Source organism: Chiroxiphia lanceolata, chromosome 3, assembly GCF_009829145.1.
Source record: "Chiroxiphia lanceolata isolate bChiLan1 chromosome 3, bChiLan1.pri, whole genome shotgun sequence".
NCBI lineage: Eukaryota > Metazoa > Chordata > Aves > Passeriformes > Pipridae > Chiroxiphia > Chiroxiphia lanceolata.
In genome coordinates, this window is record NC_045639.1 from 9,988,411 (window position 1) to 10,008,280 (window position 19,870).

The following is a 19,870-nucleotide window of genomic DNA, read 5'->3' on the forward strand; positions in this document are numbered from 1 at the left end:
TCCCTCCCTCCCCTGCCCTCGGCTGGGGCCAGGCTCCCAGCGTGACCTGGGCTTTGCTCTGCACACAGGTTTGCAGTGCTGACCAGGAAGGCCTGCTCTGCTGTCTCCACTGGGAGGACGTGGTGAATTCAGGGAAGACAATCGTGGCTGGGCCGCTCCTCAATGCTCGCAGCCGCCACTGCCATGTCTCTGCTGGCCAGGTGAGACCTCCTTGTCCCCGCTGCCCTGTCATTTCGCCTGTGCACGGGCACCCCACACCGCGCCCGTGGGCGTGGCCAGAGGGCCTTGTCACCCATGGACGGCCGGCAGAGTGGAAAGGCTGGAGAGGCTGGGCACAGGAGGAGCCGCCTCCCAGAGTGCCCTGGTCCCCTCCTGGCACTGGGCTGGTGGGAAGCCAGGCCTCTGAGTCCCTCCCGGAGAGGTTTACCCGCGCTGCTCAGGTCGATGCTAAACTTTTTTCCCCCCGCCAGTAGAAGCGCCACGTCTCCACCCCTTGTGTTCCCGCATCACACTCCACCCTTCTGGAGCTCTATCAGGGAGGAGCGTGCTGGGACCTGCCTGCCATGGCATTCCTTGTGGAGTGACCTGCTGCCCACGCTGCCTCGCCGAGCTGCCTCCACCTCTCTGCCCTCTCGCGGCCTAGGCTGCCCGGACGGTGCCCCGCCCTCGCCTCTGCTGCCTGCCTGGCCCACCCTGTGCGGGTCCGGCTCCTGCTGGCCGGGCACCCTCCTGCTTCCTCTTTCAGGTCCTGGACTGCCTGGACACCAAGAAGCTTGACAGGTCCTGGAGATGCTTTCAAGGAACTCGGGTAGCACCAACACAAAGCGGCGGTCAACTGGCGCTCCGAGTACTCGTGGCTCTCAGCCAGGATCCCGTGATGGTGAGAAGGGGCAGTTGGCTGAAGCCGTGCTGGAATCCTGGGGCAGTCGCTTGGGCTTGGCGGGCTTCGGGAGCTGTGGCAGCTGCTCCCAGCTCTGCTGCCTCCCCGTTCAGCTGCCCGAGTCCCCTCGGGACAGGCCTTTGGCCTCCGGGCCCCGCGGCAGCACGTGGGGCTTGCCCCGCCGGAGCGGGGATTGCCGGTGCAGCCGTTGGTGGCTTCACGGCACAGCACATGTCTTCCTCGCAGGCCAAGAGCATCTGGAGCCTGAATGAAAGGCTCGTGCAGCTACTGGGGGATGCAGACAGAGAGGTGGTTTGGATGACCCTCTCTGTGTTCAACAACGTGCTCTGGAGCAGTCTGTGGACACAGCGCCACGAAGAGAGTCCACGGCAAAGACCCCCTAATACCCACCCACACGGCCTGCAGTTGGCTGAGGCGCTCCGGCCACTCTTTGACCACGTAAGGCTCTGCGCTCCCTCCCCCCCCCCCGCCACGGGCTCTGGGTACTGCTGGGAAACTTTGGTCCCTGTGGATTTTCAGGCCTGTGCCCACTGGGGCCTGGAGAAGCTGCTGCTGAGGTCTTTTCCTCTTTCTTTCCACCAGGAGGGACAGCAGTGTGAGGAGGGCTCCATGACCCCTCTTCACTCGTGTGATCAAAACTGATCGAGAGAGAGGGAAAGAGGCCCCTGAAGCCACTCGGTGCCTGAGCCTGCTTCCCGCTCTACTTCCACCGGCATGACGAGAAGGTGGTCGTGAAAAAGGTGAGGGACTCGTGGGCTCTGGTGTCCCGTGGGAGGGGGCTGGGCTGCCTTTTGGCCTGGCACCTGCCGGGCTCCAGCCTCCTCCTGGCCTTGGTCCAGGGACAGGGGTCCCGTGCCCTGGGCTGCGCTGCCACGTCCCGCTCTCCGTTGCTCTGCAGGCCTCTCGGAAAGCACTGCTGGCTGTGACCAGGTTCCTGAAGAGGAGGGATCTTGGGCACCTGGTGAACACAGAGGAGCCACGGAGCTTTGGCGAGTGCCTGGTAAGGACGGCCCCAAAGCCCCAGCTCCCGATGCCCACAGTGTGGGGCTGGCACTGTGCCCCTGCCCACTGCTGCACCCGCCTGTGGGACAGCCGCTGGAGCCCCGGCCCAGCTGGGCTGTGGGGCAGTGGCAGCCCCGCCGCTCCCAGGGAGCAGCCAGCCCTCTGCTCCTCCAAAGCCCGGCCCCAGCGGCTGCTGCCCGGGCTCAGGGCTGTGCGGCAGGGGAGGCCAGTGTCTGGGCGCAGGCAGCGTCCGGACAAGCGGCAGAGCCCCAGCCAACCCTTCCCTCCGTGCCCTGCTGCTCTCTCCAGCTTAAAAAACGACCGGAGCCGAGCGGCCAAGTACATGCACCAGGCCCTGCCGTACCTGCGGAGCCCACAGCAGCCCCTGCGAGAGGCAGCCATCAAGTTCATGGGTGAGCCACGAGGCCGCGGTCCCTTCCCGCCCGCCGCAGCTCGGGCCCAGCCCCGGCTGCTGCAGCGGCAGCAGCATCCGGCCCAGGGGTGTGCTGTGGAGCCCCGAGTGCCAGCCCAGCCCTGGGAGCCCCGAGGCAGGAAGGCCCCGGGCTCAGCCCTGCCAGGGCAGGAGGGTGTGTGGCCGGGCTGGCAGCGCCGCTGGGGGGGGCAGCTGTGCCGCTGGGGCCGTGACAGGGTCTGTGTTCCCAGGGATCGCCGGGGGTTACCTGAGGGGACAGCCCAAAGAGCTGCAGCTCATCATCGATGGTGAGTGAGGGGCACTGGGGGCTGGTGGAGGATCAACAGACCCTGGGCAGGCAGCTGCAGTCCTGCCCTGGCTGCGGAGGGCTCTGCTCCCTGCAGAATGAGGGGCGGCATGGGCAGAGCAGACAGACATTTCAGGGGCAACGGGGGGGGGGATGGTGGCCAGCGTCTTCTGCCTCATCCTGCTGGGCCCTGCTCCCTCCTGGCAATGGCAAGACCTTGCTGGCATGGCCCAGGCAGGAGGGGCTCCTCGCGTCGCCACCGATCCGGGCTCTGACCTTGGCTCTGTTCCTCTCTGTTCAAGCCCTTCAAGCCCATCACAGATGACAGAGCCCCGCTGTCTCAAACCTGGCGCTTCAAAATCATCAACTTTGCCAGTAATCTACAGACAGCTCCCTACCCCAGGTTTCCAGCGGCTGCGAGGACCGGCTCGGCAGGGGGTGGAAGAGCCGGCCTTCTCTGTGGGGCTGAGTCTGCCTGTGCTGCTGTAGCTGTGGGCAGAGTCGATGCAGGCAGCTCTGTCTGTTGGGGCCACCTGAGCCTGTGGGGAAGACACCTCTTCTCTGCAAGCCCTTCCTTTTACCCCCAGCGTAGGAATAGTAAAGAAATCTTGTCATACGCAGATGCCCAGGAGCTTCTTTTGGGTGCCCGGTGTCCACAGGGCATCGGGGGAAGAGGGGAAAAAGGGCCCTTGTGCTCAGCAACACTTGCCCGGGTGTGCAGTGGGGAAGAGGAAATTGCCCCAAAGGCCTCGGCCTTGGGGGGGTTCTGCTAGAGCCTCAACACTTGGGGCAGAGTGGATGGGCAGAGCCTGGAGCTGTGGGAATCCCTGAGAAGCTGGTCCTTGCAGGGGGCCACAAGCCCCGTCCCGGGCAGGAAGCAGCATCTGTGGCTTGCCCGTATGTTGCTGTCTGGATTGCTGAGGGCTGGCAGGTGCCTGCTGAGCCGGTTCCTGTGGAGCTCCTTCAGGGCTGCGCTGCTTCCGAGCAGGTTGGCGGGGCTGGGGGAGACCCTGAGGTGAAAGGGCTGTTGTTCTCTTTTTTCAGCCCTGCACTGAAACTGCCAGTCCTACTCCGAAAATTTAACATGGACAAAGATTCCTCCCAGACAAAAAGTGCCACGATAGAAAGCTCTTGCTGTCCATGGAGTACCAAGAGTGGCCCACCAACTGCACGAGAGCTTTCTTTCCAGTGTGGAACTGCCATCATTCAGTTTTTGTAGCCCTGTGCTGAAAGTGGCATTCCCATTCCACAAAAATACAGCCAGCCACAGACCTAGCTCACAGGCCAACTGAGAGAGCTGGGAGGGTGGCTGTGCCCTTCCTGCTCACCATGCTCAACTTGTTGCCCAAATTCCCCTGCCACACCCTCACTGAGGTACCACACCCGTGTTTGCCGGCTTCTGTTGGCCACACTCGTTGTTGCTTGCACTCCCTGGATCAGTTTCCATCACCCAGAAATGACCTCGACTCCAACCCCTGGTCAGCTGGCCTTGCAAGGCAGCTGGGCTGAGCTGCAGTTTCTCCCTGCAGTTTAAATCTCCCACAAACTACCTCAGCTCCATCCAATGGTGAGCTGATTAGAGCTTGCAGGACAGCTGGGCTGAGCTGGGAGGAGCTCCTCCATGTCCTATAAATCTCCCACAAACAACCTCAGCTCCACCCCTGGTTACCTCATCGTGCCTCGCAGGGCAGCTGGGCTGAGCTGGTCTGCTCAGATGCCAGGACAGAGAGCTCTTGCTACCCATGGAGTGCCCAGGCTGGCCCACCAACTGCACCTGAAACCCAAAGGTTACAGGCTTTCTTTCTCGGCTATTCAGAGTGGCCAAGCTCAGCTCCAAGAACTGACACAGCAGAAGAGCTTGTTAAAGCAGTCAGGTTGGGAGGAAGTTGCTGACAACTTACTCGTAAAATAAGGGAGTCAGCAAGAAAACAACACCATTGTAACACTGCTCAAAACTATCTTGTAAAATCGTCACAGTGGGTGTATTTATTTTCTCCCCTGCCCCCCTTAAACAGAATAGTCAATTGCTGTTCTCTGGGCATTGAAAGGCGTAAACCAAGTTTTTAAGGGTGCCTAAGCCCTTCTGAGCACCACACTGTGGTTAGTCCAAGAGGGTGCTTCAGACAGCACAACATTTGAACCACCTTCACACAAAATAGGTATCACGTTCAACATCACTGTGGATGTGCTCTCCAGCTTCCATGAGCAGTGATACAAACTCTGCTAAGCACTGAATATCTGTTGATAAAGCCCTCAAGATCTGTCAAGAGAATCCTACATGGGTATACAAATGAGAAAACAATAAAGAAATAATCACATAAGTGAGGAAAGTATCAGATAACAGCTGCAAGTTCCTGATGTAAAGACTCCGGTTCAGTGCCCCCTCCCCTTCTCAAAAACACAGCTCACAACACTTCCAACTTTTGTTTAGGTTGTAGGTTTTTGTTTGTTTTTTTATTAAAAGGCGGTTTCCAGATACCTAATCATTACTGTGTTGTTTGTGCAGGACAAAAAAACCCCAGCTTTAAATACTCAAATACACAAGTCAAAACAAGCTGTTTCAAACTGCTCAGCAGTGCAGGCTCAAGCACTTATTTGCAATGGCTTTGTACAATCAGTTCTACATAGCGATGACCGTATATAAAGAATATAGTACATACTATTGTTTTCATTGTCAATTTACAAGAGAAAAAAATAAATATCTTCCATTCTTATTATACATTAACACTTCAGTAGAAAGTTACAGCTGTTGTGTTGGCATGACCTGCAATGTCAGGAGGAAAAAGGACATGCATACTTATCTATTAAGAACTCTAAACTATGACTTTGTAATAAATTACAGAGGATAGATACCAGTCAAGAGAATACCGATTATCTGAATTCAGTACATTTGTGATTCTTGCTCCAAGGTAAAAGCCAAAAATCTTGCTAAATACAAAAGCTAGTAGCTTGCATTATGTAAATAAGACAAACCACTTATGGTACAGCCTTTTCTTCAAATGTTTGTGAATAAACAGGCTTGTGGTTTTTTTAGGCAAAAAAGATTAAGTTGTTGAGTTGGTCCTTGCATCCTTCACACATAACTAGCACCATAAAGATGCAAGGGCCTCAGCAAACACCGAAATTTCATGCTTAATAGATAAAGCATGCATTCTGTAGAGTTTGTGCATGGTATGTATTCTGTCCATTAAGGTTACTGTGCAAAAAGAGATTCTCGACCACTGAAGATGTTTCTGTAACTCTGTTAAAATTATTAGCAACATTTTTAAAGTTTTGCAGGCCTGTGTGCGACTAATGAAAAAAAATAAAATCATACTTGTGGTTCACCCCTAATTGCTATACACAGGCACAGTACAAACTGACAAACAAGACAACAAAGGCAGCAGCCTAAATGTCCAATGAACTGGGAAAAAATGATTGCAGTTTACTAAAAAAGTTATATAAATATTTTCAAATTGCACAAAGCTTTGTACAGGTGGATCTATCAGTGCAAATACATATATATGAGGTACCAGTTCACTCAGATCTTTTTATAGGCCAGATCTATTTACCTCACAATCACTCTCTTAATTTCCTGTTGTCAGATAAATGCTACAGCTTGTCAGCCTCCAAGTAAAATTAATGTCAAAACAATTTTTCGGCATATTCAATATTGTAATTTGTATTCATTGTAATTTCCCTAAGATTTAGTTTCTGAGCTTTCACTACTGAGACTGCTTAATTAATTTGTTTTTTAAAAGCACTAGCATTAATTTTGTTTTTCAAGATTTGACGTGATTATAGGGGCAAGTTAAAACTGCATATGTAAAGTGGAACAATAACTATAACTGGCTGAATAATTTAACATTGTCTGAAATTTTAGCAAGTACTGTTAGGAAGGAGGAACACAGTTATTGCTATTTGGAGACTTAAAAATAAAATAAACCAACCTGAAAGCGTAAGACAGGACTATTCCAATAGTGAAAATTTGCTAGATACAAAACAGCATTCTGCCTAAAATTAGTCCTTTTGCATCTGAACACTCTTCAAGTTATCTACAGCTTTCTCTTCCAGGTAACTATTATGACATTTACATGGAACTATGGATTTGAAGTGGCTAACTGTAGGACACACACAGCTTTTCAACTCTGGCAATTCTCTCTTGAGACGTTCCAGCTGCTCCACCTGGAATATATTTGGTTGCTCAGGATTTGAGTCATATATCCTGAATAAAGGAGAAAAGAAAAAACATTGATCAGTATAAACTGACAGTTGACAGAAATGCACACTAGATAAAGCAACTGGGGGGTTTTTTTCCCCTAATAGAGTAAAATTAGGTATTGGCAAGTCTATAAAGAGAGTTCACTTGAGGTTAGTATCCAAAGTTTTGCTGCTCATCTTGCAATATAAAATGGTATTCCTTTTACACAGACTGATTAGTATTTCATTGGATATACTAAAAAGCTACCCATTGGCATTTACTTACTTCGACTCCTGAAAAAATGTGATTTTACAGGTGGCACAAAACAGTAAGAGCAGTTTTCCAGGCTTCAAACTTAAAAGCATAAGAAATTTCAGAGCCCTGAGATTATTTGAACAGACTGATATACTATTTGTACATTATACTGAAAGGAGTTTATACTTACTGCTTCAATAACTGTTTTACCTCCCCCCAGTTCAGAACCACCTCTCTCTTGAATTACCATAACAATATTAGGTCAAGAGTGAAAACCAGAAAATCTGATCTTTCTTCACACCTAATGTAAATTAACTACCTACAGCATTTCAAATAGTCTATCCTCATTTCAATTTCTTGTTTTCACACATGTAAACAAACCTGCAGGATTTAAAATGTCACCTCACACAAGACTGTCCAAATCCAACACACAATTCTGAGTCTGACAATGACACTGAGCATAATTCCAATACTATTTTGGTGTAACTCATTATAAAGCAAAAGCAGTCGCGTTCCTGTAGCCCAACTACGGCACAACATGTATTGCAATAGGGATACATCCTGATCTCCCAACAGTAATTTCTAACAGCAGCATGTTATTTATATCCAAAATTTCCTTCTGGGAATCCAGTTGTGCATACACAGTTTCAGGTATTGCACATCTCCAGGTTAATCTCCTTCAAATGAAAACTTCTGGAAGAAATTACCATGGCTTCTGCCTTAGTCTTTTATGAATACTCATACCTTTCCTTATGATTCCTTCAAAAAATTAGTTTGGTTTTATTTCATCATCCTTTGTCCTTCATAAGTTTTCAAGGCATGTCCAAAAGGAATGCAGTGTCACAACCAAAATAACAGAGTGCAAGGTGCCTTTTTACCCCAACAAGACAACTTGTGAACTGCTGGCAACTCTGAGACATCCAAAACAAAATGCAGCTCAAAGACTGATATAACAACAGGATTCAAATAAGGAAACACTTCTACAGGAAATAATGATATGGATCACATTCTCTACAGTATGATCGAGGACAATTTCTGTGAAGAAACCCCTCGAAGTGAGGATAAATGCTGTCTGTTTTAATGAAATTCAAATAGAAGGCATAGCAGTTAAATTACTTGCACAGCACCTATAATCCAATACAGGCCTAAGATATAACCCAAAATTGCCTTATGGAAGCTATCTGCAAAATAAAAGCTCTGCCTTCTTTCCAGGATGCAGGTATTTCTTCAGTTAAGCTAGCTTACACATTATGAATTTCTCTATGCATTCAAGACAAAGCACTGAAACTAGAAGACAGTTTTCTATACAGCAATACACTTTCGTGACTAAGAACCTCAAGTCCTTCCCATCAGTTAGGCACCAGAAGAGCAAAGGCACGTTTCTAAGCACCTTGTTCCTAGAACATGGCTAAGCATGTTTCTAAGCAGCTTCTGGCAGGTATTTTATTAGTTCTTTACTACAGCATAAATTCTCCAATTCTTGCTTCATATTAAATTCTTTTCAATTGACATTTTGGATAAATCCAACCCTCCAAGCTCCTTTGAACGTGTCCACCAGAGCCAGTCTGCTCCAATGTGTATATAGTGTTTCTTCTAAAGCAAAAGCAGAGAAGACACTTTGAAGCACAGCTTGTAATTCAGAATTTCTTGTCCTCACTTTTCGTTCGGGTCCACGAAAGTAAGCCACCAGTTTGTAAAAATAGAGCATAGTTCCAGGATGTCTCTTAATTAATTATTTCCAACTTCACCATCAAAATAAGTAACATCTCCCTATCCTTCACTCTTCAACAGGACACTTATTTGTAAGTAGCTATGCACCAAAGTTCCTCCATTCTTCAACTTCCTATTAATAAGCAAGCCCCGCAGAAGATTGGGAAGAATCCTTTAAAAATTACTTTTTAAAATAAGCACTTTCTACCAAAGACTTGCAGGACATTGCAGGGTCATGCAGTGGATGTAAAACTGATGTGTTTAAGCTCCTGTCTGGTGTTTTTGCAACCTCTGAAAACACATATGAGACAAAAGTCATCAGTACTGAAATACTGTTTTCATGCTAAAAAGATTTTGTGAAGCTTTTGATTAAAACTCTTCATTTTTCTTTGTATCAAGGTAAACTTGAGTTTAGTTTTATTTGCAACTCACAAAATAGGGAAGACTTAGATTGCCACTGCATAATATCTTAATTAGATTAAATTATAAATCAACTAATACTAGTCCACTTCCTTCATATATCCATGCTGTTATTTAAGTAACATGCAGTTTCAGGCAAACAGGACAGCGCAGATTTAGACAGTCTGCTACTTCTGAGACGTGTTTGGAATGCTTTTGCCTTGATTGCCAGCTAAATTTGTGTTAAATTTTGGGAAGTTACTAATACCAGTCAAGCACAGAGCTTTTGTCCAGAGTCCACAAATGCAACATGCAGCCTAAGAAAGTTCTCATGGAAAAGCTTTCAGCATAAGAATTTAGCATTTTTATGTAGTTGTGTGTATTATTCAGCAAATAAAATTCAGATCATGTAAAGTGAATGAAAAAAGATAATGCAAGTGTAGGTTAGCACCCACTCCCTCTCCACGTTGGTATTTAATATATAGCCAACAGGTGTAAAAACATAAGACTGCATTGTTCTTACTGAGTTAAGTATATTCAAATACAGAAGTATTTCCTGGACTGTTTGACAAAGCTTACCCAGGAGAAAAATACCAGATAAATCATCCCACAAATCCTGCTTTAAAATTCATCATTTTTTGCCAAGCCAGAGAATTTCACTACAATAAGTTTCTTCTCTAATTAAAATCTAAATATCAGACTAATAAAGCATTTTAAGGATGAGATTTCTGTGTAGACAGAATATACCCAGTCATGCACATAAAGTATTCTTCTGTATAAGGGCCCAAATAAAAGCCTGAAGGCAGAGGTGGCACCTTTCTGTAGGTTGTCCTTTTTAATATAAGTAATTTGGTTACTTTAAACACTGAGATGAAACTAGTTGAACACAGGAAAATAGTAGAGTATCATCCCAGCAACAGCACCAGAAAATCCATTTGGCTTAATGTCTTTGGATGTATCTAATAACCTGCAGCCCAAGTGGAGAAAGGACTGGATGGGGGCAGAGAGGTGTGTGTGTTCTTTCCTCTGCCCCAGTGAGATCATTCTTTTAATATTGTTGGCATTTGTAAGCTTCCCAGATTTAGTCTTGCAGCTTTTCTTCATGCAAAGCAAAGTCAGAACCCCCTACCTGCATTTTTTTTTTTGCCCAGTGCTTGATATCACCAGCTTTTGGTATTCAGGACACAGTGTTTCTGCCATCTTCACAACTGGCTACAGTGTTTTGGCCAATTCTATATGGATGATTAAAGTTTGGAAAACACAGCTTACAGAAATTATCGCTATGCAGGCAGTTCATTACCTCAGAAATCACTACTGCATACAGTAACTCAGGGCCACATGAAAGCAACCAAAAATTCACTAAAATTCCTCTGTTCTCTTCCTAGCTTATTCAGATAACTAGCACTTAAGATAGTATAAGTAAATGTCTAGTAAACAGCAACACAGAACACCAGGCACAGCAATTTTTGATAAATATCTGGACTTAGCCATAAATCCAGAGAACAAAAATTCTGCAGAAAACATGGAAGCAGCAAGCCTTGATTCAGGCCTAGAAATATTCTGGAATTTGAAGACACAACAATAGCATGAACTGGCTTTACTCTAATTACTACAGTCCCTACTTACTTCTAGATCTTGAAACAGGCAAGTACATCTCTCTCTCGAGTTCTGCTTCACAGTAGTTTTAAATACATTTATTTCTAAGCTTCAAACAGCACAGGAATATGGATGTTTACACCATACCTATTTAAACTCTTAATATCAACTTCATAGTCTCAAACAATCTGGAAGATTGCCTCTTTACCCAGCAGCTCCAAGTGGGAGTGGAAACATGTGCTGCCAGGCTTTACATTTTGACATTCTGTCCAGGACTTGCAAATACCACCTGTATTTCAAAGTGTCCACCTTGAGAGATCTGATGCAACTTTCAGAAAGTGTCATATTTCTCCTAAAGGGACCTATATTAAGACTGAATTTAATTTTATTTAGACAATTAGTAAGTTTTGAAAAGTAATTAAGAATTGCAAAGGAACATTCTACAGGAAAAAAGGGGAAACAACATTTCCCTGCAACAATGATACTGAAAAAAGATAATTGTTTGCTACTCAAATTGCAGTTTGTAACTTGAAAAACGAAAAAAAATGCAGTGCAGAACTACTGTTTTTAAACAGCTTTGGAGTTACTATTAGTTCTGGGGTTCCTCTTAATAAAGTGGAAAGATGTTAAAGTGGAAGTGATAGACGGGGCAGGCAGCGAGAGGAGAGATGAACACTATTAAGAATCTAGATGATCTAAATAGTGCAGGAAAGTTTTCTTCAGTTAAATCCACAAGGGAATTCAGATTTCCAACAAATTGGCTAGCCACCAAAAGGTGAGATAAAAGGTGTTGTTATCCTACTACAACTCAAAACACACTAAACAGCACAATAGGGACCATAAGACGACATGTAGCAGACTTGCAGCCTTGACAGCAATGCAACAGCATTTAAGTAGTGTTGAGTATCTGGAGTAAGAAAAGCAACATGAAGTCAAAAATGAGGCTGTCACCTTCTTAATTTTTTTACCATAGTAGTGAATATGCGTTGCACAAAGAGTAATAAGCTACTCTGGAAGACTGGATTAGTAGACATCAGATGAACAGACACTTTAAGAATATTTTACACAGCAGTGTTTCATTAAAACACCCCACCTATTCATGAACCAATAATGTATTACTTTAAGTTATGCACATAATAGGATCCAATCTCGTTACTCTAGGATTGTACATCAAAGAGTCAGAGTTTCATCTGCATTCTAGTCCAGAGATAATTTTCATCAACTAAAAGGGGCCTCAATCATGAGTTGTAGCAGAGGTACAACACACAGCACTGTTGTGACAAGAAAGAGGACTTATGTTCTAATGTCTTCAGTCTGAAGCTGATCCCCAATGTAAAAATCTACTTATACTTTTTTACTGCCAGAGAATAGGAGACATTCTATACAGTACAAGAAGTGAGACCTCTGGCAAACCACAGAAGCAATGGACCCACCACTCTGGAAGGACTCTTAACAGTCAAGAACAGATAATAGAGAGTTAACTATTTATTTTTTTTTTCAGTGAGAAAGAAAGAGCAAATATTATTTGATTTCTTGCCTCTAGATATGTTAAACTGACTCTCAGTTTTCACTTTATAAAACAGACCCTTTGACAATTATTAATCCCTTTCCTCCCTTTTTATTTTTTCAGGTAAAAAATATGCAAAGCAATACCCTTAGGTATTATATTAGGTATTATAGAAGGCTTGAAAGCCTTCTATAATTTGACACTTCAGTTACACTTAATGCTTTCCCAATGACATTCTTCTTCATCTATCAGAATTTCTCATTTAATACAGCTTCTCAAATTAATCATCATCTTGTATTAATGAATTTCACATCTTCAGGGACAAATGAGCTAAAACTTTTAGTGTTTATGAGGAACTAAATACCACAAAAATGCTTTTGTTCAAATATTTACCCTGATATTCTGATGTCCACCTGGATTCTCTGGAAATAATAGAATAGCTACCTTCTGTAGTGACTAATTTAGCAGTTCACCCTAGAGTCCCTCCAAGCTAATTTTAATAGGAAAAACGGTGAATTCACAGCTTTGAAACACAACAGAACATTGGTAAAAATTAAGTTAAAATTATTCACTTAAGTTGTGTTAACTATTTCCACAGCTTAATGTAGAAAGCTTAAGCTTTCAGTCAAACTGTTAAATAATATTGTTCTCACCATATCATGTACATAACTTAAAAACTATCATCATGAATACCAGTAGCATCTTAAATGTGTGTGCCATGCACTGTTTCTTTAAAGAATCAAATTACATTTATGTTAATCTCAGAACAAACAAATTATTTTGCTTCATATATACAGCTGAAAGAGTGGGAATAAGTGTTAGACTTGTTCTTGATCTGGGTTTATGGGCTTCTTGTACTTGCAGTACAAGGAAGATATTCTGTACCCAGTCAACCAAGGAGCAATGTGACATTTCACCAGAATCAAGATATAATAGTTTCTAAGCTTGATGATGATGATTATTTATAAAAGCTATAATTAAATACCTGTCATATATTAGCCCATGAACACCATATTCTCTCAACTTCTTCCTGTTATCTGGGTCATTTGCATCATCACCCCATGAAAAAATAACTAAGCCCTCAGATATGGCCCGTTTAATAAACGATGGATTCCTCAGCAGATCTTCAGAATGCACATTAATTCCCTGAAATACAAAAGACTTCAATTAAAATTCATGTTTCTGAAACACATCAGTTTTTTTAATCTTTGACACTTGCAGCTCCTTATGATTTCATCCATAATAATAAAAAATAATTTATCCAATTAGAGAGTTTATTGATAGTGCTATTTTTAAAACACTGTATTAGACATTTGAAACAACGGACATTATTTTGGCAGTTACCCAACTTTACTGTATTTCTTTTATGAGATTAGTTGTAATTTTAAGTGTTTGTGTGAAAAATGATAGATTTAAAACAAGTAGTAATAATTTAGTTTCGTTTTACCGCAGAGTGGTACCGGAACTTGTCAGCTTACCAGCAAGTTTTCAAACTGTGCAAAAGTAATGGCAATTGGAGTTGTGCGAGATCTAAGATCCATAAGCTCTGGATAGAGTTTGGATTCTCCTTGGGTGAGAAATAACACAGGATACTTGTTTTGCTTATGCCGAATCCTGTTAGAAAAAAGAAGTTCACAAGTAGGAAATGAAAAAATAAAAAGCAGGGGAATTCAATCTTACTGTTTGAGTGGAATTCCTCTCTGTGCTGCATATTCTTCTAGTTCCTAGCTGGTGCAACGGAATGGTACTACAGTTTAGCATCAAACTGTGTGACAAACTGCTCAGATTATTTATTTCTTTTCCCATTATTAGAGATTAACACACAGTTTAAGGGAAGCTTGACTTCATGTTGAACTCAGACCCACATCCTCAAAATGTTTATATAAAATCCTTGAAGTCTGTTTAATTCTGTAATTTTCTTCTTAAATGCAGATTAGAGTAATATGAAGATCCATGATAAGAAGTTCTAAACATGGTTAATATCAAGAACCTAACCTTACTAATGTATTTTTCAACTTAGATACCAGTAGAGTGGTATGAAATGACAACAGATGGAAGCAAAATTTTGAGACTGGCATGTTCTTACACACTTGCTTCTTAACCCTTTTAGCAGTACCTTGACTTGGTTTTGCCTTGCCCATTGACTCTTCAATGGTATTTCATCAGAGCAGCATCAAATGAAGCTTCCATAAAGCCTTTCATTAACAGTGCTGAAGCACTTCTGGTTACCAAGTACTGCACCACATTTTTAGTTCCTATGTATGTTTGTTCACCAGTTCAACTCCTATGCTTTTTCTGTGCCCCAATACTTTCAATATGATATTCCACAAAAGCAAAGTAAACCACTTAACAAAAACCACAAAGAAAACCTAAACCAAACATGGGCAACAAAAAGTTCTTTTGTGTTCTGTCCTTTCAAAAAGGCAGATACAGTGAAAAATTGTAAGAAAATGATTTGTTTTTTAAGTTGAGCTTGCATACCCCTGGAGCATGACTAAAAAAAGACTTTGGGATACCAGAAGAAACCCTGACCTTTTTTGTTGTGTCAAGAAAGAGTGAAGCATTCAGGAAGGCACTTGACAAAAATATCTACTATGACTTTGTTCTCCTATTTGATTGTGGAGTCATTTCTGATGGCAAAGTGGTCTTGTTTCAGTTTCCAACTATTTTGCCACCCAAAGTTTATGTCTAAGCAAAACATATTGTTATTTGTTCCTGTTGGATATTCTTATGTACAAAGTAAATTTTACAAAAAAAAAAAAAGAGAGAAAAAGAAAATATATAATTTATCTTCTTAACTTACATTGTACAAACATCTGCATGAAAAGAAGAAAATACAATTCTTCTTCTTCCAGCATTCATCAAAACAGTTTTTAGAATAATATCTAGAAAAAGGTTCATATCGAAGTAAGTTGACAAGTTGCCATCCCACTGTCCATCCTAGAAAAAGAAAGAACAAGCTTCAGCCATTTAAATTAATGGTTACTGAAATTATTTTAACCAGTAATGGTCTTTCATTCTACCTGAGCAAAATGAAAATTCAGTTTGCCAGTCCGAATACAGAAATCAACCCTTCAGTTTGCTGAATGTTAGTTACAGCTCTACAGGACTGACAGTCTGAGAGGCAGCTGAATTCTCATGGCAATAAGACTCAGTGAAAAATTCACTGTCTCCCTGTCCGAGGAAAACATTTCTAGGAAGCCTATTCTAATTTTGAAAATTTTGTAAAGGAATTCCCTGACAGACCACCAAAACCTACAGCAGATATTCTCTGTTGTTATTTCTAAATAAACACAATCCTGTGCAATGCCTGAGCTTGGACCAGGTGACCCACTGTGGTCCCTTCCAACCTGACCCACTCTGTGGTTCTGTGGAACATACAAATTCAGTGGTAAGATTTGTAGAAATGAGATATTCTTTGAGAATAGCAAGTACCAGTCTTCCCGCAGCTGACCTGTCTCTGAGAGCACTATTAGCATGTCTCCATGCATATGGACTTGCACCTATCACTCTCCTTAGTTTCCTTCCCCCACTCCAGGCTTCCAGTCCTAGCCTTTTTTTCCTTCTAGACTGAACACTAAACAATCCAGCTGAGTCTGCAACAGTGCTGACTAGAAGGCAACAGTTGCTTGTGTTACTGCACCACGTCAAATTACAAGCTTTAGCTGTCAGAGAAATCACAGGTACATTTATTTACCCTTTGCTGGGAGATCCATTTTATTTCTATGTTGAACCCAACGTCTTCAGAAACAGACTCCAGGACCTGAAAAAAAAATTAATTATGAAAAGACCCCAGAGTAAAGGAGGACAACAAAGTACTGTGAAGGTAATTTTTGGGAGAATACACTGGAATTTATTGCCAATGGTGTCTAAGAGTAAAATTAACACCCTCCCCGGTTTTTAACATTTAACACAAGATACATATACACCCTTTTTTACTCTAATTTCAACTTAATAAATGCATACAAATGGATAAAATCTTAAGGACAAAATTTTGACAAGGCACAAATGCAAGTCAATTCACCTTAACACGTATAAGAAATGCCCCATTTGTTCTCCTAAAGAAAAAATGGGTTTTATTTCTCCAGAAATATATATATACACATAGTCCTAAGTAAGAAATCCATGAGCTTGCCATTATGATGACGATGATGAGAACAAAAGTTCTTTCACGTGAAATTCTTGTAAAGAATTATTTGTAAGGTGCCTTCAAATCAAAGGTGAAGCTCACACAAACAGTGATGAATGAGGACATACTTCTCTGTGGCTGGCTCTGCTAGATGGCCAATACTATGTGATTAACTCCCTAAGGCCAGGTGGTTGGTTTTTTTCAACATTAGAAACAATTATCAATGCATTAAAATGCAATGCCCCTGTGTACCATGAGCTATGCAACTTGGGTTCATGAATTAAGAAGCTTGAAATATCTGCAAACTACTACTTTTAAGCACTGAAAAGCTTCCAGTGGCCAACAATGAAGCCCATGTTCTCAGTTCCAGCATTGATATCAGAGACCTAAAGCCAAAAATTAATATCCCTTGTGTGCAAAGCTGAAAGTAAAACACATACTTTCATGTTCCACAATCATCATCATCATCTATATTCTTTGTATATAAACCTTATATTACATATAAGGTTTGCTTACTCTTTGCAGTGAAGGAAATGGCTGGGTCTCAAAAGCAGAATTTTCCTCCTCTTGAAAAGATGCTGGAAAGAAATACAAAATACTGAATCAAAACAAACAGCAGCATAATCCCAGTAAACCCAGCAAGAAAAGGCTGGCTCAAACTCATAAGGCTTTTAGGTCTACCTTTTGATTACCTATGCCTTCCCTCTAACACTGACATACTCCAACGATGGTGTTGGCAATTCCCATTTTGCCAGTGGGAAAAATTTTTTGACAATCATTTAAAACCTCGCCATAATATTGATCCGAAATGGCTTCTCCCATCCCTCACCACTTCAACTCACTGAATGACATCCAGTAGAAGCAGCCTTGCCTATCAAGGCTTATTTATTTTATCTTTTCCTAGACTGGGAGGATGTGCGAGGTACTTTGACCATCTGCTGTCCCTATAAAGGGGATGAATTAAGGCCAAAAACTACAGCACCTATAAGACACCCTACAGCAGTTACCAAAGTTCTTGCTGGCAATTCTGAAGAGCTGAAGTTAGAGAAGTCTAAGATGAAACATTAGTGGCAACTTTGTTATGTTTATTCATATATTGATCTATATATGTGAACCTTCCACAGTCCTGTCCCCTCTTCTCAAGGGGAGTAACTTCTGTTGAGATATTTACTTCCCAGCAAAGAACTCCACAGCATGCACAGAATTAACTACATAAGCATTTAGAAGTGTTCAGGAAGATGACAAATGTGATTAGAACGAGCAACTGTAGCCATAGAATATGTATAAATACACGGTAATGAATCAGTCTCAAGACTCTTCCAAACTAGTACCTACCATTCTGATCTTTTACTTTCAGGGCAGTCACGTGAGCCAGCTGAAGAACATAAGAGTAACATTAGCAAACACTCTACCCCTAGGGATCTTCTTACATGCAAAATGTAACTAAATTTCCTTATAAATTAATTTTTAAGTTTAAAGGTCCATTATAGACACAGTTTTAGTAATCTGCAAAAGAACAAAGGACATCCTAGTACACATCACAATTTCCTTTCAAAGTTTGTTTTAAAGATTTCAAGGAAAACATGCTTACTGAAAATTGAAAGAACATGTTCAAGGGTAAAAGCATACACAGTATAATTCAAAAGCAAGATGTGAAGAAGTCTGAGCATTAATCTCTCCTCTATGTTTAATCCAGTGCAGAGGCCTGACCAGTGTTATAACGTTGTCACATACTGAGACAGATATTGGACCAACTCCCTCTCTCTATTAAAATTCCCTCTTCCACAAAAAGGAGCAGTGCAAGTAACTTCAAGTAAAAATGATCATATAGTTCTTGGATCAGCCAGATGCTTTCCTTGACTGAGAACAGGTATCTCAATGGGGTCTTTAGTGGCCCAGTCTCATCCCCCCACTCCCCTTTGAGTCAGACAGGGCACTTCTGCTCAGAAGGTAGAGTAGTTCAATGCAATCCCTCCAATATTTGAAAATTAGACAGACTTCAGGACAGATGTTTTTCTTCAAAGACTTCAAAGCATTGGCTTTCAATGAACCCCATCTTCAATTTCAACCTTCCTTATGTTTTAAAAATTATCACTGTTAGCATAATGTGGACACAAGCTGTCAGACCACCTTTCTAGAAGATGCAAGTAATGAAATTTATTCAAGTTGTAACCATGCTGCAAAAGTATTTTTCTTGGAATTAGCTAATTGTTCTATTCACACAATTTTTAGAACTGTGCTCTCCCAAACTGTCTTTAGTTACTGCCAAAAACTCTAAGCTTCATACACAATTTGAAATTCTACACATAGCATATTGTACTAGCCAAAGTAACAATACCTTCAATAACTGCAGCTGATCAAATGTAAGTTCTTTGACTGCAATCTCAAACAGTTCCAAAGGCTCTGTATCCAGTTTCTTTGAAGAGAAACAATACATAATTAAGCATAACTGAAAACTACAAAAAAAGCCTACATGCTTTTAATATGGTAACATTAAAGGCAACTATTTTTTTCCTCTTTTATTGATAAAGATACAAGTTATATCTTAATAAGATGATCAGTTTTCAGGAGACAACACAGTCACTTAAAAGCATAGAACATGTGTCCATTTGAAAAAACAGGATTTGTTTCACACAAGTCAGAGGCTTTAAAGTTCTTTCTTCACAAAAAGTTAGTATATTTATTCTATAAAAACTTGATTGTTAATTGGGAAAAAGGTTTGCAAGTAAAGAAATGCAGTAAAAACCACTCCAAGGCAGTTTACTACTGTCTATCCAATGTCACAGAAACTAATAAAAAAAGACAAATGTCCTGGGATAAAATTGAGACACTCACACCCTTCTCCCAAAATAAAGATCTGGTGTCAAAAAAATTTTGTCCATTTCTCACATCCCCTCTTCACCATAGAAAATTTTACTGAGCGAGACAGTAGTGACTGAAGATACACTGAATATCCATTTCACTTAGTAAAGTTCCATTTCCACAACTGCTCAAAACCAAGCTTTTTATAATTTGCAATATTGCAAAGGGTGTGAGAGTTTGATGACAGAGGACTTAGTGCCAAAAAGACAGGACAGTCTGCTCGTAGAACCTCTGGTTTTAGCTCTTTTTCTTCTGATCCACTGAGCAATCCAAGAGTTCTTCAGCCTCACTTACACATGAGACATGAAATATATTGTTTACCTCACAGTTAAGGAACAGAGCAAAATGCTGAAGTTAAAAAGGGTTAAAGAAAGAGTTAAAAAAAATAATGGAAGTCAGGCCATTTTTGGCTAATCAAACTCTCTAAATGAAGGAGATCCTTGTTTCTTCCATTTTTCTGCTGTCCATCTACTGGGATCCAAACAAAGCAGACTTTGGTTTGACCTAAAGAGTTATGAATACATAACTACTTAAGACAAGTAAACATTTAAGTGTCAGTAAGAGTGAGAAGTCATGTTGAGAATCACACTTACTCTCCCTCAAAAAGAAA

The 19,870-nt window shown here is 42.2% G+C and overlaps 1 protein-coding gene across 8 annotated transcripts in view; it reads right to left on the bottom strand.

Annotated features, from left to right (window-relative positions):
* Positions 1 to 5,043: 5,043 nt before the first annotated feature.
* Positions 5,044 to 19,870, bottom strand: part of GPCPD1 (glycerophosphocholine phosphodiesterase 1) — a 44,101-nt gene continuing 29,274 nt past the window's right edge. For 7 of the 8 annotated variants that reach the window (XM_032681909.1, XM_032681910.1, XM_032681905.1 and 4 more), the window contains exons 13-20: positions 18,737 to 18,814; positions 17,734 to 17,773; positions 16,915 to 16,976; positions 15,967 to 16,032; positions 15,073 to 15,209; positions 13,748 to 13,883; positions 13,255 to 13,415; positions 5,044 to 6,826 (exon numbers count right to left, since the gene is read on the bottom strand). In XM_032681909.1, coding sequence (XP_032537800.1) covers positions 6,622 to 6,826; positions 13,255 to 13,415; positions 13,748 to 13,883; positions 15,073 to 15,209; positions 15,967 to 16,032; positions 16,915 to 16,976; positions 17,734 to 17,773; positions 18,737 to 18,814 — 885 coding nt within the window. In that variant the 3' untranslated portion in view covers positions 5,044 to 6,621. Of the gene's footprint in view, positions 6,827 to 10,295; positions 10,399 to 13,254; positions 13,416 to 13,747; positions 13,884 to 15,072; positions 15,210 to 15,966; positions 16,033 to 16,914; positions 16,977 to 17,733; positions 17,774 to 18,736; positions 18,815 to 19,870 lie in introns of all 8 variants that reach the window. The other variant, XM_032681911.1, reaches the window with a different exon arrangement.